The sequence below is a fragment of the Nilaparvata lugens genome, chromosome 1 (assembly GCF_014356525.2).
Source record: "Nilaparvata lugens isolate BPH chromosome 1, ASM1435652v1, whole genome shotgun sequence".
NCBI classification, from domain to species: Eukaryota; Metazoa; Arthropoda; class Insecta; order Hemiptera; family Delphacidae; genus Nilaparvata; species Nilaparvata lugens.
Window position 1 is genome coordinate 58,243,658 of NC_052504.1, and position 26,209 is coordinate 58,269,866.

A 26,209-nucleotide genomic window follows, 5' to 3' on the forward strand; every position below is an offset into this window, starting at 1 on the left:
CTCACTCATATATCTTTTTCATCAGTAATTTATTAGAAATACTATGAAACTCATGTTCATAAGATAAATTGATTTATCTGATTTCCACCAGAGGCCGAACCCAAGCCCTGAGATATATACTTTAATATTTATATTTTTCATATTTGTTGGAAGTGAGATTTATAAGTTTTATTCGACAAGCAACAGCAAGTCAACAACTGAGCTGTATAAGTTGAAAGTATATATGCTGATTAAAGAAGCACATGATATTAATTGATGCAGATAAGCAAAGTAAAATCCTTAGTGAGCTATATGTATATTCTCATATTATTTTTATATTTGTTGCTCTATTTTTTATTATTGCTCATTGATATTTCATGTAATTATATTTTTTATGTTTGTTGAATGGTGTACCCTTTATTTATTACCCTGTCTTCATGCATGACCAATCTTGTTATAGTCTATTTTATTGCCAGTAGGCCTATTGACCTATTATCTAAATTATCAACCAACTGTATTCTTCACCGAATAAGTTGGATAAATCAGCATTATACAGCATTGATTATTGAATCTTTGGAAGTAATACGTTCTCAAGATTTGCTTAAATTATTCAGAACTATCGCAGCCTATTTGGAAAAACTCAAGGGTCATAGTATCAAGTTGCAGCAGCAATACAAATTAATAGAATGTATAAGGTATTCTGATAGAGTATCGCCTTTGATTCCGCTCGGTATCATCTTACATTGCTGACCACTTTGTCGGATGGTGGCAAGTGGCATTGGTGACGATACCATATTGTCTAGTACAAAAATCAGAGCCCTTATATCTATCAACCTCTCCTGCATCTATATTAGTGGAGTCAACCAAATCAGTCATAAGAACTGTGAACTGTTAAAGCGGCCAACATTTGCAGCCATCAAAAGCAGAGAATTGTTTAAGCTCCTAGAAGAGCTGGTAAGAAACTGGTGGTACTTTTCTTTTAGGAGTCACAAAAATATTAAATCTATTCAAAAATCTTTGCTCTTCTGACTGCGGCCAAGCAGGGCACATGTGACGTCAAAAATAATGTTACAACACACACACACACACACACACACACACACACACACACACACACACACACACACACACACATCATAACCAATAATAAAAATTGTTTGATCCCTCCTCCCTACGCCGCAGGGGTGTAAGTTGTACCAACTCTGTAGGTGACAAGTAGTCAGGGTGACACCTTGCAAGGTGTCATGTAGACGACAGCCATCCTGTCTACTTGTCTCCTTTCTGAGGAGGTGACAACTAGTCAGGGGGACACCCTGACGCGAGGGTGCGAGGTGTCAAGTAGTCGTTTACGGTCATGACTGGTTGGCACCTTTGGTCCAGTAGGTGCCAAGTAGTGGGGGGGACAACTTGACGGCAATGGTATATTTTTACGAGGCTACAAGTAGTCGCCTATGGCCAAAATGACCAGGTGTAAAGTAGTCGGGGTGACAACTAGACGGCTACCCGGCTCAGCGTTTAGAAGGACATAATAAAAAAAAATCATAACTCCACAACAAAAGGTGTTAAAGCTTGAATCAAACGGGAATCATCAAATATTCTATTCCAAATAAGTTTTGTTTGGCACTTGAAACAATAAAAAAAAACAATATCAAAAAATTGTCATTGAAAGTAGTTATTCAGAAAAAATTCTCGTGAAAAATTAAATTTTTTTGTAAAAGTGCATTTTCTAGGTTAAAATTATGTTTTAGGTGGAAATGTGTAATCACAAACTAGGTAGAATAGGTCATTGTGATTAGATTCGCGTTCACTAGAGGTCTCTATCATGGATGGTAACCATTCTATGACCGTTTTAATTAATGCTGGATCCGCCATTTTGAATCGGCCATTACATGGTTCAAGTGGTTCGGATATCCTGAGGTACCCTGGAATCAGAATATTTGGGTCTCTTTCCATCTTCTCGAACTTCCCACGAAACCCTATCTTTGAGCCATAAGAAGCCGAACTGAGAATGGAATTTTTAAAAACTATAATTTTTCTCTAGCCACCAAAAATTTGTCACAAACCATCGAGGTCAGATTAATTACTATACAAGGAATAATTTAATCTGAAACGATAGGAATGTTTCTGTGTGATAACAGAAAAGTTAGTTTTTATTTTGCCAATCACAATGATATAGAATGATGGGGACAGTTATAGTTCAAGATAACAAGAGAGGGTGAGAGATATAAGTTTTTGGAATAAGTAAAATCAAGAAAATAGAAAAATAATTTTATGGTGAATGAGAAATCATATAATCATCTTCAAGAATAACAATAGTCAATTCACTTCATTCAGATGAACAGATTAGATTATTCACTTTATTTGTGTAGATTACAAAATTTTGGCTTGAATTCTGGATTATGATATTTAAAAAGTAATTATTCAGTGAATTTTACAAACCGTGAACTGAAGGAATAGTCAACAATATGGAAATTGGATAAAATTTGATAATGATAATTATGTGATTGAGATGCATCTACATGACACGGTGAAGTTCAAACATATGAATGTCCATTTTTGGAAAAGGATATTTTTTCTTTCTCATCAACACTTCACCATGAGAGATAGATAGTGACACGGACCTAGCTCCAGGGAGGGCATGGACCATACAAAAAATAGATAATCTTATGTAAGTGCTCACTTTTCCGGTACATGAATATATGCCCCTCTATGTAATATCAGACCTGAGAATTTATTTAATTGGTTGAGAAATCTGTAGTTTATCTCAGATGTAGGATTGGAATGTTCCAATAATATTGAGCTTGAATAAAGCAATCTTAAAATTATTACCTGGTTGTTGTTCTGATAAAGAGCCAATGCAACCCGAACAAAGATATAGATCACAAATCCATGTATGATTGTGCCTCTTACCGCTATCAGAATTGATGATGAATATTTTATTAAATAAATATAATTTCTGAAAAGGGGTTTGAGTACAGAATCTAATCCTATCAGTGTTGGATTACATTGACTTAAATCCTGCAAAATGTTGCATACACTGCTTAATTTAGTCTGGAAATTATAAGTTAAGCTGCCAACAGTGACCAATGTAAAAGCAAATATAAGCAGAATTATATTTATTAATCCCGCAGTGATCCACTAATACATTAGCAACCATCCACAACCTTCTACTCAATTAATTTCCCGACTTGTTACACTGACCATGTGAGGTCTATCACAATACCAATGGTAACGTGTCGAAGACGATATCAAGGTTTTCAGAAAAGAAACGAACTGGAAGATATGCTCAGTTATTTCAATATATTGACAATTTTCAAGATAAGCAGATAATAGATAATAATTTTTTAAGTTAATGATGATCAGTATAACGTGTTCTGGTTTAACAATACCAGACATGTACGGATTACAATTTAATAATGATTTAAAAATTGAAAGAAGTTGTATGTTAAAAATAATAATTACAGGGTGTGAGTTCTGCTTTGGAATAGCTTGATCGATAGACAGATTATTATAAATTAATCTAATTTAATGATGATTGTTATAATGTAGATTAACATTTGATTTCCCCTGATTATAATCTGGTCATGACCATTAATTTTCACTAGAATTTATATCACTCATGAATCGTAGATGGGGCCCCAATATATTTATAAGAAGAAAACTCACGCGACTATGTTTTCCTTTTTTTTCTTGGTTCGCAAATAATTATTCTTCTGCCATGTGCTGGATTTTCTGGCCTCCAAGTAGAACGTGTTGCTGGTATATCACTCTGCGATTCATGTAGATTTAATCGGGTATTTTATGTTAATTATTATCTCCACAAACAAAAAGGAACTTTACAGTTAACATTTAAATTTACAAAGAAACAGTTAAAAATAATTTACATAAAATTTTTCAACAAGAATGCAAGTTTACTCAAAAACGTGTGACTAGCGGGCAAGGTCAGTGCTAGAACAGGCTAAAAATCTTCTTCCTCCAAATTCAATTCACAATTCTAGGAATCTCTTTGTTTCTAATTTGCATAGGATGATTGCTATTGGTTGCAGCTGAGTGACGTAATGCACACGTCATATTTTTATGAAAAATGGTTCCTTTGTTTACATTCAATTCTCTGACTTACAAGACGAATAAATACATTAAAACATAAATATAATTCAATCATTTCAAATACAGTTCAGTTCCAACAGTGTAGGTGAATTAATAATAATAAATAAAATTACAATAACAGAGATCTCAACATTCTATGTTGCATCTCAACAATTCAAATTTTGGTATCCTTTTCTTTATCCTCTGATTGGTTGTTCGTGCAAAGAGGAATAAATCTAGCGAGATCACTTCTATTTAATATTTATTTGTTGATAATTCAAACAATAAATATAATAAAATTAAATAGTACCATTTGTCAATGTAGACTTACATACAAAGAGTATTTGTAACTTTTTGCTATTCTTGTACATCAGAATATTATATCTTTTTTATAATTTGTTTTTCAAAAATAAACTCATTTATTGTGCTAATAATATTGCTTAGCCTATTATTATAGATCCCTTTTTTCCTACACAATAACGAAAAATAATAATTTTCGAATAGCATGCCATCACATTATATTATACAATAAGCAGGTCTGAACGATCTCGACTCTATGTTGGTGTTCTAAGCGTTTGAACGTTTTAAGTTAGGTTTACCGCAACATTCCCTTAACCTATATATAATAGATGTGATTTTAATACAATAATTTTACAAATTAATAGAATAAATAATATAATAAGAAATATGAACTCAATTGGTTTACTGGAAGAGACTGATCCAATTTGATATTGTTATCAGTTAGCGGTAATGTTGATAACTATTATATTTCGAGATTGTTTGCTGCCTCTGCCTTGATTTTCACAATATGATTTAAAGAATTAGTTTTTCTTAAGTAGCCACTGGAACGATTCGTCACAATAGATATATTTATTGATAATTGTTACAAGGCTGTTGCCTATGGTAACATTCACAAAAATTGACAATAAAATCAAATCAAACTTAAGAGATAAATAATAATTATTTAACAGTTCTGCATCAGTATAATCAATTACAAATACAGTATCAAAGAAAATAATATAGTATATATTAAGCCATCAACATTATACTACATCACATCAGCAATACTGGAGGAAAGAAAAGTTGTTATTTGCATCCAATTCATTATGAATTCATAATACAATACAGAGAGAGAGTGAGTGAGTGAGAGAGAGATATTGATAAATTGATTGACTGAAATGAAATTCAGCTGATGACTAAGCCATACGGTACTCTGGCTGAATAACCTTACCATTAAAGTTTAATCTGTTCTTTTCTTTCTCAATTTTTACTTTCCTTGCCCTATTACCATAGTAAGGAAAGTATTGCTTTCCGAAAAAATTAAGGTACCCCAATTTCTAAATTTCTATACGTTTCAAGGTCCCCTGAGTCCAAAAAAGTGGTTTTTGGGTATTGGTCTGTATGTGTGTGTGTGTGTGTGTTGTGTGTGTGTGTGTGTGTGTGTGTGGTGTGTGTGTGTGTGTGTGTGTGTGTGTGTGTGTGTGTGTGTGTGTGTGTGTGTGTGTGTGTGTGTGTGTGAGTGTCTGTGTACACGATATCTCATCTCCCATATTAACGGAATGACTTGAAATTTGGAACTTAAGGTCCTTACACTATAAGGATCCGTCACGAACAATTTCGATCAAATGCAATTCAAGATGGCGGCTAAAATGGCGAAAATGTTGTCAAAAACAGGGTTTTTCGCGATTTTATCGAAAACGGCTCCAGCAATTTTGATCAATTTTATACCTGAAATAGTCATTGATAAGCTCTATCAACTGACACAAGTCACATATCTGTGAAAATTCCAGGAGCTCCGCCCCATCTATGCAAAGTTTGATTATCAGGCTTCAGATACAATTAAAACAAAAAATTGCAAGTGGAAAAGATTGAGCATAAAAATCTCTACAATTAATGTTCAGTAACATTTTCATCTAATTGAAAATAAGCTTGAAATTAGAGAAAATGTTATTATTTAAATTGCAAACTGTTGGCAACTGTTGATTCTATTAGATCATTCACTATGAAGAGATAGCAGATCTCGTGTGTATCCAGCGTTATAGTCCTGTCACCAGCTGACTCAGATCTTTGAATAGTAAACTAGTATGCGCGGGAACACTAGCGTCAGGAGATCAATTTTCATAACGGCAAGGAAAGTTGTGTGAGTGCGCCACACTAGATTTTTACATTACTGCTTTGCCATACAAAGTAATAATCCTCCCTTCCTTTTTCCTTTTTTCCTTCGTCCTGGTACCCCCAGAAGAAGGGAGTTTATTGCACGAAAATATAAACAATAATAATGATAAGAATAGTCATACAAAATTATAAGGTCTTATTATAAAGCGAATCAATTTGAAATGGATAATAACTTATCAATCCTCTATTTCTGCAATAAAAATAAACACCTGACGAATTATCTTCTCCGAAACCTTCTATAGGAGGTTTGACTGGAGATAATGAGAGAGATATAGACTGATTAAATGTTTTTAATTAGGGCGGATTAAGGACTCCAGATCCTGGAGTTGACTTGAATTCGGAGAGATATAATTTATTTTTTGAAATTTATGTTTGCAGTGATAGAAGTGACAACATCAACAATCTTTCCTTCTAATAATCGAATTCATAGAATGTGTACAACAGTACATGTGATTGTACTACTTCCCCGCCCACTTCAAGCTGGTTTCAATGTTCAATAGGGTATTAGCTGTCGGGGAGCCTAGTTGTCGGGTACGATCACGACAACCAGACCCCTCATAGGCCTATCCAGCAGGGGATTTACTGTCGGGGAGACAAGTTGTCGTGAGCGTGTGAGGAACTTAGTTGTCGCCGACAACTAGGCTCTTTCGTTCTAGTAGGGGATTTACTGTCGGGGAGACTAGTCGACGGCAATGGTATATTTTGCCAGGGGATTTACTGACGCTTGTGATCAAAATAGCGAGGAGACTAGTTGTTGTCGGGGAGACAGGTTAGCGGCGACCCTCGTAAGCACTCTGTATATAGATGATTGTAATGTGTTCATAGTTGCTGATTCAAGTGCTGACCCAAATAAATACCTACTATTACATCAGGTCCCACAACTAATTAATGACGTCATAACATGTAGATTGATTCTTCCTAGATCTTAGAAGTTTATACTAGCTTATCAATGTAACTTTTGTTATTGTATCAATTTTTTATTGGATGGAATACTATATAAATTTAAGATTAAAGACATTTGTATTTTATCAAATATAGATTTTATTGAAATAAAAACACTTTATTCCACAAATACAATAATTTATCAATACTTTCAGCTTGATAGACATAGGTCTACTCGATTCAGTGGTAGAGCTATTGATAAATTCATCTTAACCAAAAATACTTAATAATAACCTGTATCAGAATCGAAGGAGAGGTAAATCAAAGATAAACCAAATTAGATGTAACTCTTTTTTAGGAAAGATGCTCCCACAAACATTTTGTTTTCGCAGTCGGGGCGTTAAGAATAAAATACATGGGCGGTTATGGAGCAGCACACACTCTTGTCTACTATCTACCGACGGCTGTTGTATGACGCAATTATTATAACAGCTGATTTTTACTTCTGTATGTGGCCAGCTCACAAATCTTAGGCTAAGGACCGTAGGAAAGAGTCCTGAAGTCGGATTATAAATTTGATAGGCCATAAACCTGGTCCTGAACATAACAAACACAACTAAAAAAAAAATAATAATAAAATTCGGTGCACACATAAAAACGTCATTGAATGTCAAAATTTGAAGCTCAATTTTCATTTATATAGATTTAATTTCAATATCATAGGCAAGCTGTTTTCTATCAGCTGCTGAAACATAATATCCCAACAAATCCAAAATCCACTCATTCCATTTGAAAATTCTCATCAAACAAGCACAGACTTTTATATTTCATTACACTTTAAACGAAATCTCCAAATTCACAGTGATTATGTCCTAAATAACTAACTAAACCAACAAAACACTAGAAATATTTCATTAAAACAGTGTTTTTGACACTCAGCTAACATGGATGCTATGTCTAAAAAGGAGCGGCTGTAAGTATAGAAGTTTTTCTGTTTTTGAGTTTTCCAATATCTCAGATTGCGTATAAGAATGCTTTTTACATTTCTAGTAGTTTTAACATTGCAGTAGCCTTTAATTTCAAAATAATAATATTAAAAAAAACGGGAATGTTGAAGTCTCAGATTCACTCTTGTGTATTAGGCTACCATTGGAGAATTCATCATTTTTGTATCAATCATTGACGATATATTATATTCGATCTCTATTTCATATTCCTTATTTGTACAAATATTTATTATTATTATTATAGGAGCAAAAAATGATTGAGAGAAAAAATTATATTTATCTACCAAATTTGAATAGAATAGAGTTGTTAAAAAAGAATAATAATGCTCAAATAATTTAAAAAACTTGACAATAATTCTAAGATTTGTGGGTAGTTGATTGCTTATTAATATTTAGATTCTCATTTGATAATAATATTATGATGTTGACACTTAATTTACAATTTATTCATTACCATTTGACACTTTATTTGCAAAATCATATTATTTCATATTAGTTTTGATATTCTCATAACAAGATTTTTAGATAGTTGATAGCATATTGATATAAATTTTAATTTGATAATAATTAACCGAGCGAAGTGAGGTTTAAGATTGATGTCAACGGTTTGGCATTTCTCTTAATGTTTATATGTTGCGCATTTACGGCGAAACGCGGTAATAGATTTTCATGAAATTTGACAGGTATGTTCCTTTTTAAATGGCGCGTCGACGTATATACAAGTTTTTTTTGGAAATTTTGCATTTCAAGGATAATATAAAAGGAAAAAGGAGCCTCCTTCATACGCCAATATTAGATTAAAAATCAGACTATAGAATTATTCATCATAAATCAGCTGTTTAGTGGACTATAATACTACCCGTTCAAAAACATCGAACTTCTTGAAAAAGTATTTTTCCATGAACGTTGTAGCAGTTGCAGCCAGACCTGATAACAGCGCTCACACTCACATTCCGAGACGACACGTCGATACGACAGAAAGCTCTATGTTTATTTAGGATTTTTTCTAGACATTTCAAATTGACAAATTATTTATTAATTTTTTGAGAAAACATAACTGGTCAATGTAACTTACTGAGCGCGAGGACTACTGTTCACAGGACTACTAGTTATATTGTAACCTTATACTAGCCTATTGTAAGTTACCCGCTTATGCTATTCATCTCCTAAATTTGAATAAAATAACGTGATTGAAAATGATAAAATGCCTAATAATTATTATGATGTTAACCCCTCATCAATTTATAATTAACTCATTACCATTTAACACATTATTTGCAATATCATATTTTATGTTCAGTTTTAATATAATTATTCATAACAAGATTTTCTGATAGTGTTGATAGCATGATTTAGATTTCAATTTGTCAACTACATTGCAGCCATATTCATTATTAGCATTTGAACAATAATTTTAATATCCCAACTAATTATTTTTTATGTTAATTTGTTTTTTCGTTTGATTATTCCTATGATAATAGCTTTAAACTTTCGTTTGATGATCATAATATTATTTGCATTTTAACAACTACAAGATAATATTTCATTTTACTTTTGAGATTATTTGATTGTTTTATGTGATTAGGGCTCGTGGGTCAGCCGTGATCAAAGTGATGAGGGTGAATCCGCGGCCGGGTCGATTTCTCAAGTCCTATGTCGATCCCCGCAAACTGCCCAAGCGTGTCAAGGCCATGACCAAAGAGGGGGTAGCTGCCATGGCCGCTGGAATGCCGCATCTGGATGTAAGTGGACTGATCCATTTGTTCACCAGTTAGCAGTTAACCATAGTGAAACTCACTTCAAACTGTCAATATTCCTCATAAACAGCATAAATATGCTTTCCAGCATTCATAAAATACTCTGTTCTTAGTAATTTTCCAAAAAATCATAACATCTGTATAGCAGGAGACATTAACTTAAACTTGTTTTCTAACGATAATATTGTAACTTCATATATTAATACTCTAAATGGAAATGGCTTTAGATCTTGTATAAATGGTAGCACTAGAGTTACAAATCAAACAGAGTCGTCTATAGACCACATATTTCTTAAAACAACTGATAATGTATTTGACAGTGCGGTAGGAAACATATTTAAAACAACTATTACTGATCACTACTCAGTGACTTTACATTTAGGATTGAGTAATTTTAAACAAGATAAAAAAATCAACTATATAAGCAATAAGAAAATAATTAACTATACAAAATTAAAGGATTTATTGAGTAATAAAAAATGGGATAGTATTTATGAAAATCAATCCAATGACGTTAACGCTTTGCTAAAAATATTCTGTTCGGTTTTGACTAAGTGTATTGAAAATTCTAGTCAGGAAATAAAAATATCACACAGATATAAGCCTTTGAAGCCATGGATTACTTCTGGACTAATAAAATCAATAAGAACTAAAGATAAATTATATAAGAGATCAATAAAAGAACCTTTCAACACAAAACTGAAACATGATCTTAAAGCATATAAAAATGTATTGAATTGATGAAACAAAAACAAACTATTATCGATCAAAAATAGATGAATGCAGGAGTGATAAACGTAAACTATGGAATTACATAAATGAAATCATTGATGATACAAAAAATAAACATGATGAACCAGAAATAGATTCAGCTGAATTAAATAGATATTTTTCGCAAGTTGGTAAAAACTTGGCTGCTCAAATTGAACAAAATACCACCACATCAGATTTCCCATATAAGAGAACCAATGAATTGAATGCATCTTTTTTTCTCAGTCCCGTAAATCCACCGGAGGTGATAGAAACTATAAAAACTCTGAAAAATAACTCTTGTCCAGGTCCTGATAATATTAATAATAGAGCTCTAAAGCAGATAGCAGATCTAATAGCTGAACCCCTCTCTTACATTGTAAATAAATGTTTTGAAACAGCTGTATTTCCTGATTCATTCAAAATAGCAAACATTAAACCGATTCTTAAAAAAGGTGATAAAAATTATAATCCAGGTAACTATAGACCAATAAGCTTAATTAGCAACCTTGCCAAAATATTTGAAAAATTATTTTAAAAACGAATAATGAAGTTCATACAAAAAAATAACATTATTAATGAAAACCAATATGGTTTCCAACCTAATAAAAGTACTGAGGATGCGCTAGTGTATTTTGTAAACAATGTAACAGATATGTTAAATTCCAAGAAAAAACACTTGCAGTCTTCATGGATTTATCCAAGGCTTTCGATACCATACCACATGATAAAATTTGCAACAAATTGGAGAAGTATGGTTTCAGAGGTCATTCATTAAAGTTTATAAGAAGTTACTTGGAAGATAGATTCCAAATTTTAACAATAAATAACAATAAAAGTATAGAGAAACTGTCATCTTACGGCCTGCCCCAGGGAACTGTTCTTTCACCAATATTTTTCATTCTTTATGTAAATGATTTGCTGAATATTAAGCTAAAGAATGGGAGAATTTCATCTTTTGCTGATGATTCAGTGATTATATTTTCAGAAAATAATTGGAATGATACTTTCATTGTTGCAGAGCAAGATATGAAAATTGTGAAGAACTGGATGGACTCTAATGCTTTGAGTTTAAATGTAGAAAAAACCAATTACATAGCTTTTTCAGCAAATAGAGAGGGTAAACCTAACAATCAATATAAGTTAAAAATCCATTCAAACTGTTCTTCAATAAATCAACCAAACATTAATAGATGTTCCTGCCCTGTTATTAATAGGAAATCAAACCTCAAATATCTTGGTATATGGATCGATGAGTGTCTCAAATGGGACATCCATGTTAACTTCCTATGTAAGAGACTAATGCCAGGTTTCTCAGTCGTTCAATAAACAACGCTATAGCTATTGATTCAATAACTTTATCAATTCAATAAATTTTTATTGGTTCCTTAAACATATTTATAGAATCCATGGCAATTCATCTGTTCAATGAATCTGGCAGCATGGCATGATTCCAAACCGACCACTTTCGTAAACAAACTTTATATGGTAGCCATGGTAACCAACTGAATCTTGTTTGTTTAATCCTTGCTGCTTGTTGTGAAGTTCAAGTTGAAGGTTTTTTCCTACTTTAATGATATTGAAGTCTCAGATTCACTCTTGTGTATTAGGCTACCATTGGAGAATTCATCATTTTTGTATCAATCATTGACGATATATTATATTCGATCTCTATTTCATATTCTTTATTTGTACAAATATTTATTATTATTATTATAATTATTATTATTATAGGAGCAAAAAATGATTGAGAGAAAAAATTATATTTATCTACCAAATTTGAATAGAATAGAGTTATTAAAAAAGAATAATAATGCTCAAATAATTTAAAAAACTTGACAATAATTCTAAGATTTGTGGGTAGTTGATTGCTTATTAATATTTAGATTCTCATTTGATAATAATATTATGATGTTGACACTTAATTTACAATTTATTCATTACCATTTGACACTTTATTTGCAAAATCATATTATTTCATATTAGTTTTGATATTCTCATAACAAGATTTTTAGATAGTTGATAGCATATTGATATAAATTTTAATTTGATAATAATTAACCGAGCGAAGTGAGGTTTAAGATTGATGTCAACGGTTTGGCATTTCTCTTAATGTTTATATGTTGCGCATTTACGGCGAAACGCGGTAATAGATTTTCATGAAATTTGACAGATTTTTTCCTTTTTAAATGGCGCGTCGACGTATATACAAGTTTTTTTTTTGGAAATTTTGCATTTCAAGGATAATATAAAAGGAAAAAGGAGCCTCCTTCATACGCCAATATTAGATTAAAAATCAGACTATAGAATTATTCATCATAAATCAGCTGTTTAGTGGACTATAATACTACCCGTTCAAAAACATCGAACTTCTTGAAAAAGTATTTTTCCATGAACGTTGTAGCAGTTGCAGCCAGACCTGATAACAGCGCTCACACTCACATTCCGAGACGACACGTCGATACGACAGAAAGCTCTATGTTTATTTAGGATTTTTTCTAGACATTTCAAATTGACAAATTATTTATTACCTAAATTTTTTGAGAAAACATAACTGGTCAATGTAACTTACTGAGCGCGAGGACTACTGTTCACAGGACTACTAGTTATATTGTAACCTTATACTAGCCTATTGTAAGTTACCCGCTTATGCTATTCATCTCCTAAATTTGAATAAAATAACGTGATTGAAAATGATAAAATGCCTAATAATTATTATGATGTTAACCCCTCATCAATTTATAATTAATTCATTACCATTTAACACATTATTTGCAATATCATATTTTATGTTCAGTTTTAATATATTCATAACAAGATTTTCTGATAGTGTTGATAGCATAATGATTTAGATTTCAATTTGTCAACTACATTGCAGCCATATTCATTATTAGCATTTGAACAATAATTTTAATATCCCAACTAATTTATTTTTTATGTTAATTTATTTTTTCGTTTGATTATTCCTATGATAATAGCTTTAAACTTTCGTTTGATGATCATAATATTATTTGCATTTTAACAACTACAAGATAATATTTCATTTTACTTTTGAGATTATTTGATTGTTTTATGTGATTAGGGCTCGTGGGTCAGCCGTGATCAAAGTGATGAGGGTGAATCCGCGGCCGGGTCGATTTCTCAAGTCCTATGTCGATCCCCGCAAACTGCCCAAGCGTGTCAAGGCCATGACCAAAGAGGGGGTAGCTGCCATGGCCGCTGGAATGCCGCATCTGGATGTAAGTGAACTGATCCATTTGTTCACCAGTTAACCATAGTGAAACTCACTTCAAACTGTCAATATTCCTCATAAACAGCATAAATATGCTTTCCAGCATTCATAAAATACTCTGTTCTTAGTAATGGAAAGTTTTATTAGTTTGTTTGAATACAAACGTTTTTCAAGTACTATCAATTGAATTTATAAAATTAATAGGTGATTAATTGTAAATAGTAAATTATCAAAAAATAAAAAATACAAATTTGAATAAATTAAATTATCACCTGGTATAATTTATATGGAATATATCAATAAATTCCCAACTATATATTTTTTGTACTTGTACAAGGAAAATAGACTCATTCCACTTATTGGATGATGTGGTATTTCTTGATAATGAATTAGAGAGGTGTCAAACATTTTCAACCACTTGTTTCATTCTGAAAAGGTCACTGATGTGTTAAACTTTTCAAAATTGAACAGTGATTGACAGCCGTATGTGTGAAATACAACATATGGTATTGTGTTTTATCAAGTTTTTGGTAAGAACTACTCTTAATTATCAGAGAATACAAAATCCAAGTACCCTTTATTGAAAACTTCCATTCACAAAAAGAGTCACCTATTAATGCCATTTTCGAGTGGTATTGTGTTTCTATTCCAGAATATAGCTGATCAATAAAAATCATGATTTTTCCAAGTACAACAATATTGATTTTGAGATCTATCAAATCTTCATTTTTCAATTTGAATACATCATACATTGAATAAGATGTAGCATGTGATAAATAATCATTTTGAAAGAGATAGCATATTTATTTAGTATTTTGATTTAATTTTTTTTTTAATTAAATTAGGTGAGTGATGCTATATTTGAGTTCTCGCCCGCTTCAGCCAAGGTGCAGGGACCGAATCTGTCGTTGAATGTGGGGGAACCCGCCAAGTGCGACTTCGATGAGCCGACTGAAGAGGTCGACGCAGCAGCCGTTGGAGTGCCTGAAGGGGTAACTTCATTTCAATTTATCACTTCTATCTTCATTTCAATTTCAATTTGGATACAGCTTACAGAAGTTACAAAAAATTACTACTAAAAACGTTACACAAGTTACTGATGAAAATAAAGCAGTTCTCCAGTAGGCCTACTCCATTATTAGTACTCCTTAATTAATTATACTGATGTAGGTAAGCCCTACATGGATACTTATCATGTGAGCACGGTTGTCAAGGTGACTGTTTTGGCAACGAGCTGTTTATAAAAAGATAACAAGTTGGAGTTCTATAAGATACGTTAAAAGGTGGTGTTTTATATTATTTTTATCTTGTTTAATATTGTAAACTTTTAATGAATAAAGTGTTAATAACAAAAGCACATTGGTGACGGAAGTAGGATTGAATCCTAAAAAAAATGTGTTAAAAGTTTGTTACACAAGAAAAAGTTTTGCATGAAAATGCATGGGAGATAAAAAAAAATGGTAATGGAAGCACTCAACGAGTTGGTAAAGTCGCTCAAATAAGGTATGCTAGAATCTGTACGGTATCTAATATGGGACAAAACTTGCAACAGGAAAACGAGAAAATTTTTCAAACTGTTTGAGATTGTTTATTGGATGATAGATGGGGAAAAAGAAAAGATGCTGGATGACTTTTAGAAGAATCATGGCCATTGGTTTTGCTTTGGACTTTGATGAACCTTTTAGGTTGGCTCTGAGATTTATGTATAACATTGTTAGTGTGCCACAAGTATATACAGGTATATACAGAGTGGGTGAAAAGTCCGAGAACGGCTTAATATCTCATACACAAAGGTGATTTGACGGTGGATGTGATTGGGGATCCTACTCAAAATGAAAATTCTACTTTACTATGAGTTTAAAAATCTGGTCCGCTATCTTGGATCCGCCATATTGAATGCAACTTTATTTTTTTAAATAGGAAGGTGGTCATGCAATACATGATTTCGATACAGAATTTCAAGAGAAAAAGAATGGCGAAAACCGCATAACAATATCTCAAAACCGTTTAGAAGATATTCACATTATTAATCAATACTATTCAAAGCAGAAAGGAGAGAAAAAGTCTGAGAACGGCTTAATATCTCATACACAAGGGTTATTTTATTTTGGTTGTGATTGGGGATCCTACTCAAATTGAAAATACTACTTTACTATGAGTTTAAAAATCTGGTCCGCCATATTGAATGCTACTTTCTTTTTCTAAATAGGAAGGTTGTCATACAATACATGATTTCAATACAGAATTCCAAGAAAAAATGAATGGCGAAAACCGCACATCAATATCTCAAACCGTTTGGAAGATATTTACATTATTAATCAATACAATGCAAATCAGAAATGAAATACTTGAGTGGTATTGATTAATAATGTGAATATCTTCTAAACGGTTTGACATATCAAATGTGCGGTATTCTACTTTTCACCATTCATTTTTTTTTCTTGTAATTCCGTATCAAAATTATGTATCGCATCACCACGTTTCTATTTAAAAAAAATAAAGATGCATTCATAATGGCAGATCCAAGATGGCGGACCAGATTTCTAAAGTAGTATGGTAGTAGCATAGTAGAGTAGTATTTTAAATTTGAGTAGGATTCCCAATCACACCCACCTTGGAAATCAAATTTTTTATGAGATACTAAGCCGTTCTCATACTTTTTTCTCTTTTCTGCTTTGAATAGTATTGATTAATAATGTGAATATCTTTGAAACGGTTTGAGATATTGATATGTGGTTTTCACCATTCATTTTTTCTTGGGATTCCGTATCGAAATCATGTATCACATGACCATCTTTCTATTTGAAAAAATGAAGTTGCATTCAATATGGCGAATCCAAGATGGCGGACCAGATTTTTTAACTCATAGTAAGGGAGAATTTTCAATTTGATCTGGATCCCCAATCACACCCACCCACCATCAAATTACCTTTTCCTCCACCTACTGTCTAAAGTACTTACTTTACTCCCTGAAACCTAATACTAAAGTGTCACTTTTTCGCTCTCGGTAGTAAAAAACAGAAAAACTCCCTAGGGAGTAAAAGTGACTCCATTTAAATAACATGGGGAGCATCTCTATTTTGAAACTTACATTGTAATAGGTTAGAAGGTCTAAGCTCAGATGAGAAAGCATAATAGAGGTGTCTGTCATTGAGTCAACTGAATTCAATACCACAACCAGAAATTTGATCAACTCATGAAATATATGTTTGTATGATAATTATTATATTCTTAATATTAGTAGACAATAAAAATTTATATAATTTTCAAAATATTTTATTCTATTCAAAATACCAGCCAACAAATATTTTTGATCTGCAATTCAAATCTGAACCGCGTGATCTGGAGTCAGCCATTTTTGGTAGCTGCTCAGCTGATATAATTGTTACAACTTTTGCCGATAGATAGCGCAATCGGCAGTGTCAATCAGACGACCGGTTTTTAGGTTTTAGATTTAGGTTATGTTGTTAGGAATCATTGTCACCAATACGTAAGTTATTAGAATGATTTTATTTGCAGTTTCTATAAAAAAATGTAGATGGAGGAAAAATGTTGTGTACATCACCAGCAAAAAATACTTTTTCTCCCTCAGGAAAATTGCTGCCCTCGGCTTCGCCTCGGGCTTCAAACTTTTTCCCACAGGGAGAAAAAGTCGTACTTTTCACTCTAGATATACAAATAACTATTGCGTATGAGATATTAAGGTGGTGCAAAGGCTAAAAATAAACTTTCTACTTGTGATATTTTTAAAAGTTTTTCAATTTGTATATCATCAAGCTATCAAAATGAAAACGTTTTTTCAGGAAAGAGTTATTTGTGCAACTAGTGTGCAAAGTGACAGTTTGCTGCACTGAAAGAAACATTTATGCCCGAGCCGTAGGCGAGGGCGGAATGGTTTCTTGAGTGCAGCAGAGGAACTTTGCGCACGTATTTCACATTACATTTTTCCTACAGTTACCATTGAATATGAGAAGTAGTGGTTGATTATGGGTAAAATGATGGCTGAAATCCATCAAATGTTTGTCTGTATACTTTTGTTATTAATAACAACTTTAATTTATTTTAAACTTTATAATTGAAAATTGATAATTTATTCAAATATAAAATTAAATTAATCCAATTAATTTGAAAATTTGAATAATTTTGAGTAAATCTTCATTTCTATATATAATTTTTCAACCAATCAATTTATGAATGAAAAAAATATTATTTGAAATAATGAATAATTAATAATATTCAAAATGTATAATTTAATGAGTTCTCATTTTTATTTATTTGAAAATCAGAAAAATATTGATAGAACAAATTCACATTCAAAATACACGCCAACAATGTCAACAGCTGATTGGGATGGCTGCAAGATAATACGCAAAGTATTAAGAGTACGCAAAGTAATAGTTTGCGCACTAGAGCAGAAAAGTGATTCTTTGCGCTCTGTTATCAGTGCAGGAATGGTCACTTTTCAAGGTAACTGTGGGAAAACATTTTTTTCTGATCATTACTTTTTGAGACAAGAGCGCCTAAAGATTGAATTTTTGGGACAGAACATTTCAAATTTGATGAGAGATAAATTCACGAGATTTATAAGATAGATTCTTCATGGTATTGTTGATCTATTAAAACAAAAATTTCCTGAAAATATCAATTTTTAAGATAGTTATTCAATTTACTAAAAATAATCAAAAATAACTTATAGTTGAGTTATTTTTGTTAAATTAGATAACTTTTTCAAAAATTGATATTTTCAGAAAATTTTTGTTATACTAGATCAAAAATACCATGAAGAATCCATCCTCTAAATCTCATAGATTTATATCTTACCGAATTTGAAATGTTCTGTCCCGAAATTTCAAACTTCAGGCGCTCATAACTCAAAAAGTAATGATCGGAAAAAATGTTTTCCTGAGAAAACTTTTTCATTTTGATAGCTTGATGAAATACAAATCGAAAAACTTAGAAAAATATCACGAGTAGAAAGTTTATTTTCAGCCTTTGCACAGCCTTAAACTGTTCTTGGACTCTTCACCCACTCTGTATATGCGTATGGCGTGAGGGAAGAAAACATACATAACACTATTTACATAAAACATAAAACATTATTTACACTGCATGAAGCGCTGTCACAATAATAATAATATCAAAAAATATTATGAGAATGTCATACTTGCCAGTCAAATGGCTCTGTCAAAATGGAAAAACATAGAAAAAATAGTTTTTGGGTTCAAGTACCCTACACAGTAAATCAAATTCCATAGGTATTTCAAATGTCAACCTCCAGGTCACTCAGTCACTCTATAGCCTCTCTGGTGAAAGTGAGGAGGCCCACAGCCCCTGTTAGAAATCTGTACATTGGACACTCATTTGTTATATGTTGAAGAGTTTGAACTTGACCACAGTCACAATTCTCAGAATCCACAATACCCCATCTATACATGGATGATTTTGCCCTGCTGCAACCAGTCCTAATCCTATTGAGCCGGACCCATAATTTTCTAGGGAGAGAGAAACTATTGGAGAGGCTGTCACATTTACTGTATCTCAAATCTCATTTTTTTCACATCGCTCTTTGCATGTGTTTAAGATTTGTTGGTTGCTCATCTTACAACTTAACCATGGAGGTCTTCGTGATCTCAGTCTTATTCCTGGTTCATCACTCAGAAATTATTGATGTATGGGGAGGGATGGGTTGCTCTCTATTTGTTCCCACAGTCGGCTGTTTGATTTGATACGGCGCAGGACTGGTGCATGAGAGAGTATCGGCAGCCAGTATTGAGGTGTGGCCTGCAATGTCCCAGAAATTCTGTGCATTGTCTTGTTCAGTTTCACATCTATTAGCTTGACATGGCTGCTCTCATGCCAAACTGGTGCACAGTACTCTGCAACTCTGTAAACTAAAGCCAGGGCTGACTGCCGCAGAACACCAGCTTCTGATCCCCAGGTGGTACTTGCAAGTTTGCAAGTTTGTTGCGGGTTTGTATTTTAGCTCTCACCATTTGAAGATGTTTTCGATAGGTGAGGCTGCTATCAAGTTTTATGCCCAGGTACTTTGGGGCTACTTCATTTTTCAATTTTGTTTTCCCCAGGAAAATATTCACTGGTCTGTTAGCTTGAGCATTGGTCAAGTGGAAGGCAGTACAAACTGTTTTACTTGGGTTTGCCTTCAAGCACCAATTTTCCAAGTAGCATTTTATCTTTGAAAGAAATGGATTAAATATATTCTTAAGGTCTTGGAAGTTGGAGGCTTGTGCAGTTAATGCTATATCATCTGCATACATGAACTTCTTACTCTCTGTTTTTGGCAAATTAGAAGTATATAGGTTGAAAAGAACTGGGGCAAGTACTGATCCCTGCAGAAGGCCATTTTGAAGGACTTTGCACTGGCTCTTCTTCCCGTTGAAAACAACATACACCTTCCGGTTTGAGAGCATGTCACGAAAGAGGATCACAATTTGCCTGCTCTTCGCCGTTTTAGCAACCTTAAGCAACAGTCCTTGAACCCAGACTGTATCATATGCTGATGGAAGGTCCAGGAAGATTGCACCAATCTTTTTTTTTTTTTTTTTGCTTGGAAACCTGTCTCGATGTACATAGTCAAACCCAGCACTTTTTCTACACAGCTTCTGCCCTTCGCTGAGACCAGCTTCTTCATTCGGGATCATTGGTTCTATAAGGAGCTCCAATCTAGTCAGAATTGTTCTTTAAAATAATTTATAAATGCAGCTCAAAAGGAAGATAAGTCGATATCTTTTCACATCTGTTGCAATTCTACCAGGTTTCAACACTGCAATGACTTTTGCTTTCCTCAAGTCATCTGAAATTTTACTCTCCTTGAGAACATTTGAGAATAATGCAGGAAGCCATAGCCTGGCTTTTGGGCCTAGATGTGTTAGGAATTCAGGAAGGACCCCATCATGTCCTGCTGCTTTACCATTTTTGATCATTCTTAGTGCATTGTTTATCTCTTCAGAAGGAACAGGAGCAGACGTCTGGCAGGTTTGAGAACATTGCTGAATTTCTCTATGTAAAGTGCGTTTGACCTGGCGTTTATGTTTCAAGTTGACCTTCACCTGGGATGTTTCAAGCAATGATGCTGCTACTGATTCTGGACTTACTGAGCCTGGATTGGTAGGGAGATTCTCAGCTGTACCTAATCTTCTCAACCGAGACCAGCTTTTCCTACTTGAATGTTTGAGATCAAGCTCCTTCACGGCTTGTACCAATCTAGACATCCTCTCATCATTGAGATTCTTCAAAAGATCTTCTGAGAGCTCCCGAGCTCTTGCGTCATCCTCTGTGTCACAATATTCATACCACATAGCTTCACAGGCTGTGCTTCAACATGGAATATATTGAGACCTGAATCCTCTTGGAATAGGTCGGATTGCTGCACTTCGTAATAGTCCTGTGAAAGGTCTATAGTTTGATATAGTGGGGGAATCTGGCAGATGTAGGGTAAACCAGCTGAGACACTTCGAGTTGTGGGAAATTAGTGAGTGTTAGGTTGGCAAGAACTGCGATGTTTTATCAGCTGTTTATAGCCTTAATTACAGACATAATAATTTCAGATTTAGCACCAGTCATTAAGAAAAAATTAAAAACATGTTATTGTAACCTCAAAGTTTTTTTTTAGAAGAGGAATTTTAATTTTTACTTTAAATATTTACCACTTAAGGTAAGTCTCAAAGCTAATATGCATTTTGTATTATTTTATGAATATTTTGACATATAGAACATCTTTGTACTTTTATTTTTGCTCCACTTATTCTGTCTAAAAAAAGCCATGACCATCTGCCCACCTTGGGACAGCCCACATTCCAACACTGCAATCATGATATATGCTCATATTATAACGATGAGCATTGCTTCTGAATCTTATTTTACTCAATGTAGGCTACATATCAATGAAATAAATTATAAATAAATGTGATATATGATTATAGCCTGTAATGTAGCTTCAGAGGTAGCCATTTCAAACACACATTGTGCACATGACTTTTGGTAATACTTTTTACTAAAAAAAATCAAATGATGTATTTATACTATCAATAATTATAATAAAATGTTATAAATTAACAAAAATAATGAATTGCTTATTTTTAATTCAATATCCCAACCTGGGGAAGGGATGTCCCATCGTGGGCCGATCTTAAGCCCAGGATACTCCCCAAAAAAATTGTTTTTCAATAAAAAAATCAATTGATGATCAATGCAGTTGCCATCCCTCAAGGATGAAATGAAAGTGTAATCAAATACAATAAATGTAAAATTAAAAAATGTAGATTTTTTTATTTTTGTCCAAGTTATAGCTGTTTGAATTTTGGTGTCCCAACGTGGGCTGGTTTACCCTAAGTCCAATGATTTGAATATTTTTCCCAATCTGCTTTTTTCAAGTTCCATGGTGACAACAGGAATTGTGAGGCCAATTGTTGTGACTATAGGCCTATGTTGTTACCGAGGAAAGCGCCTGAGATAAACCTGGCTTGTTGACAGAGGAAGGTTGTTCACATCTCTGGTCACGAAACAGAGATCTGGGTTAATTATTGCTCTTGCCTATCTAGCAGAGTGGAAGCTACCTCCTTGTTTTGCATCACAAACAAGAGCAAGATCTCCAAGAGCTGCCTGCCCATCTTGCCAAAAACTCACCGTCAGGGGAGCTATATCCCCAGTCTGTATGCCTTGAATTGAAATCACCACACATGCTATAGTCCAGGCAACGAATGCTCAAAATAAAGGTATAGAGGGAAAAGTTTGGAACACAATTTTCAACCCCACAGCTCTTTTAAGGATAGTTAGAGGATTAACAAAAGTCCTCACCCCTACCCCCTGTGCTAAAGGGGTGATGGTGGTTTGAAAGTACCATTTTTTCATTTTACGCATATATCTCGGAAACTAAGCATTTGAAAATTAAAAATCAGATAACCCTTTTTTAAACTCCATTTTATTATTAAATTACATGTTTTATGATGCATTTTCGATAAAATGAATAATTAAAATTGATGAACAAATAAGTGGTATCTGGCTCAGTCGCACCTGATCAATCTCAGGGCCACTGACATGACCTAACTACTGTACTGTTTTTATTCAACATAATATATATTATAAAAGTAGGCTATACATTGTGTATTTGATTTTGAAACGAATGTGGTTTGTTTGATGTTAGGACAAGCTGATGGAGTGGTTCAGCTACCGGCAGTGGGCCAAGATCACGAACCCGGCCTATGACGGCAACATGGCCTACCACTTTGACGTGATGCTCGGCCTGCTGATCAGCATGGCCAACGACAAGGACAACAAGGAGTTTCCCGACACGGAGGCCTTCCCTTGCGTCCAGTTTCTGCGCACCATCAAAACGCCCGAGGGAGATGTGCCTCCCAACTGTATGGCATTCATATCCTACATTCAGTACGTCTGTCAAAAGATGTTGGACGAGGGCTGATTCTAAATGCCGACATTTCAATATTATTGAAATAAAACTATAACATGATACACATAATAATTTGGATTTCTCTTATTTCCATAATAAGACATGATATGTAGACATAATAGGCAGAATACATAATAATAACTAGGTAGTGAGATTGACGTTATGAAGTCAGCAACTGATTAACATTGATTTGCTATATCCTTAGAATAGATTAGGTTTTATTGATCAACAAATATTATACTACTACTAGATGAAAATAAATTATATTTGTTCAAATGCTAATTGATAAATCTTCTTTTGGTTCCTATCGATTCCGGATGTTGGCAACCATTGTGGCTATGATGACCAAGTTGACTGCCGCCCTGAACAGCTGTTCTGTGCTCACTCCATATCATGTCCTCAGGTTGCTAAGCCATGATTATTCTCCTTCTTGCAGGACTTGTTTTTACTTTCCACCTTTCCCTGCAATACAACTTGGAGTAGCTCGTATTTCTTTCCATTTCTCATCATATGTCTTCATTATATTATTGGAGCTTTGTCACTTTTACTGTATTGAGAATTTCTTTTCCTTTTCCTATTCTTGTTAAAATCTCTTCATTAGAGATATGGTCCACTCAGGACACCCTCAGCATCCTGCGGTAGAGCCACATTTCAAATGCCTCTAGTTTGCTCTCAGTTGCAGCTGTCAATGTCCATGACTCTACACCATATAGGGCCGGTTTATGAGCTCGGGATTTCATAGTCCGAGGATTTCGTAATCTAGGACTAAAAAAATGGGCTTATGAGACAGGGCGTAATCGCGGATTATCTTTGAGCCGGCTTAACTTTAGCCCGCGGAGCAACTGTAGAATTCACAGGGAATTTTTGTTGTAAGGTTGGCAACAGGTCTTTGGAAGCACTCTCACCTATTTTTTGTCTTCGTCTTTCTTCTCACAGTTTCAATTATAAAATGATGTCTAACAATAAAAATTTTATCAATAATTATCCTACACCTTCTCATAGCTTTTACATTGAAATCATCCACATGTTCGCACAACCAATGAAGTTACCTCTATTAAGAAGAAGGTATTCTTCTAAATAAAGGTATTACCTCTATTATTAGAAGAGGGTTCTTCTATAACGTTTTCTACATAGTAATTTCAATATAAAATGTTATTACCTACATAATTATCCACTTTTTGGCGGACTAGTTTATTGTAGTATCTAGAGTAATGGATGATTGTTTTGAATTAAATGGTTGTAAATACACTGGCTCAGATGTATCTCAGACATTTGCAGATTACTTTTCATCGATCTATGCTAGTAAAAAAGGGACAGTGATTTCTCCGGGAATGACCTACCTCACCTTGATACCAATAGACCCACTTATAACATTGATACGCTGATTATCCCTTCCATTTCAGATGATTGAGTCAGCTCTGCGGTTGATGAGCTAAAAGAAACTCGCTCAGCTGGTCCTGATGGTATCCCTGCCTATATTATTAAGGGTTTTAAGGATATTCTATTAAAACCTTTACAATATATTTTATATTTTCAATCTCTCTTTAAAAACCAATAAATACTCTACTAAATGGAAAAATGCCCGTATAACGCTCATTCATTAATCTGGTAAACCCAATTTAATATCTAATTTTCGACCTATTTCTATATTGGATGCACCTGACAAAGTATTTGAATCTATTTTATATAATATAGTATTCAATCATGTAAAACACGTCATATCACCTTTCCAACATGGTTTCATGCCCCGAAGGTCTACTGTAAGTAATCTTTTAAAATTTACTCAATTTGTCTCTTCTAAACTGGATAAGTCAATATCGGGTAGACGTGATTTATCTCGATTTCAGTAAAGATTTCGATTCAGTTAACTTTCAAGTTTTATTGGAAGAGTTAGTTTCATATGGGTTTTTAACTGATTTGATCAAATTTTTCCGCAGCTTCCTATTTGATAGATTTTCACACATACATTTCAATAGCTACAAATCTGCTGACTATGCAAATACATCAGGGGTCCCTCAGGGATCGAATCTTGGGCCTCTTTTGTTTTTACTCTTAATAAACAATCTTCCCGATTGCATTATTGCATCTAAGATCCTAGTGTTTGCAGATGATGTAAACTCGACTCTTGATTTAAAAAAAACAATTTAATTAAGTTCTTAGCAGTGCCAATAGGCTACTTGGTTTTATACTTCGTAATTCGTTGTGATGTAAGTATGAAACTGTTAAATGCACTGGTTTGGAGTAAACTTGAGTATGCATCTACGGTGTGGGGTCCTGATAATGTAACAGATAGCTATGAAATTGAGAAGATTCAAAATAGATTTCTAATACACCTTTTCATCAAGAAATTGAGTAACTTCTGTCCATTCAATTTTCCAACTAGTGAATTGAGATCCATATTTAATATCCGGTCATTGCGGGTGCGGAGATCATTAAATGCCCTATTGTTGTTATATACTAATATTTTAAATCATAACGTCCATTTACCATATTTTATCAGCCTAATTAATTTCAGTGTACCATATGCAAGACCTAGAAGGAATATATTGTTCGATATTCCCTTTGCTAGAACAAACCATCATTACAACTCATTTCTTTATAGAACCTTATGACTGTTTAATAGCTTGAATGAACACATTGATCCTTTTTCGAACTCATTCAATGAATATAAGAAACATTGTGAACTGAATCTATCATGAAGACGCTCGTTTTTGAGATGGATTGTTTTGTAAACTCTGGCAGGAGCTCTCCTAGTTTAAGACTTTTCTTTTTCTGTTTACTTAGCTTTATATTTATTATTTTCTTTCCTGTAATCTTTAAATTGTTATTATTTTTTTCCATTGTATTTTTCTCTAGAATCTTTGGAAAAGATTGTTTTACCTTCTCTTTTTTCACATTTTTCTTTATAATAATGAAA

At 33.4% G+C, this 26,209-nt stretch overlaps 1 protein-coding gene across 2 annotated transcripts; it reads left to right on the forward strand.

Annotated features, from left to right (window-relative positions):
• The first annotated feature begins 7,869 nt into the window (after nucleotides 1-7,869).
• LOC111062612 lies at nucleotides 7,870-23,364 on the forward strand. 2 transcript variants are annotated; one of them, XM_039438044.1, is made up of 4 exons: nucleotides 7,870-8,095; nucleotides 9,715-9,871; nucleotides 14,714-14,860; nucleotides 23,029-23,364. In XM_039438044.1, the coding sequence occupies exons 1-4, from the start codon at nucleotides 8,067-8,069 to the stop codon at nucleotides 23,302-23,304; spliced, it is 609 nt and encodes a 202-aa protein (XP_039293978.1). In that variant the 5' UTR covers nucleotides 7,870-8,066; the 3' UTR covers nucleotides 23,305-23,364. The 2 variants fall into 2 exon arrangements, with proteins under 2 accessions (XP_039293978.1, XP_039293982.1); XM_039438048.1 differs by lacking the exons at nucleotides 7,870-8,095; nucleotides 9,715-9,871 and adding an exon at nucleotides 13,699-13,875.
• Nucleotides 23,365-26,209: the final 2,845 nt, after the last annotated feature.

Bases quoted from the DNA above. Each gene is read 5' to 3' on its own strand.
- LOC111062612 (XM_039438044.1), top strand. From the start codon at position 8,067: ATGGATGCTATGTCTAAAAAGGAGCGGCT. The intron at 8,096-9,714 runs GTAAGTATAGAA...TTATGTGATTAG, and splicing joins ATGTCTAAAAAGGAGCGGCT to GGCTCGTGGGTCAGCCGTGA. The intron at 14,861-23,028 runs GTAACTTCATTT...GTTTGATGTTAG, and splicing joins CCGTTGGAGTGCCTGAAGGG to GACAAGCTGATGGAGTGGTT.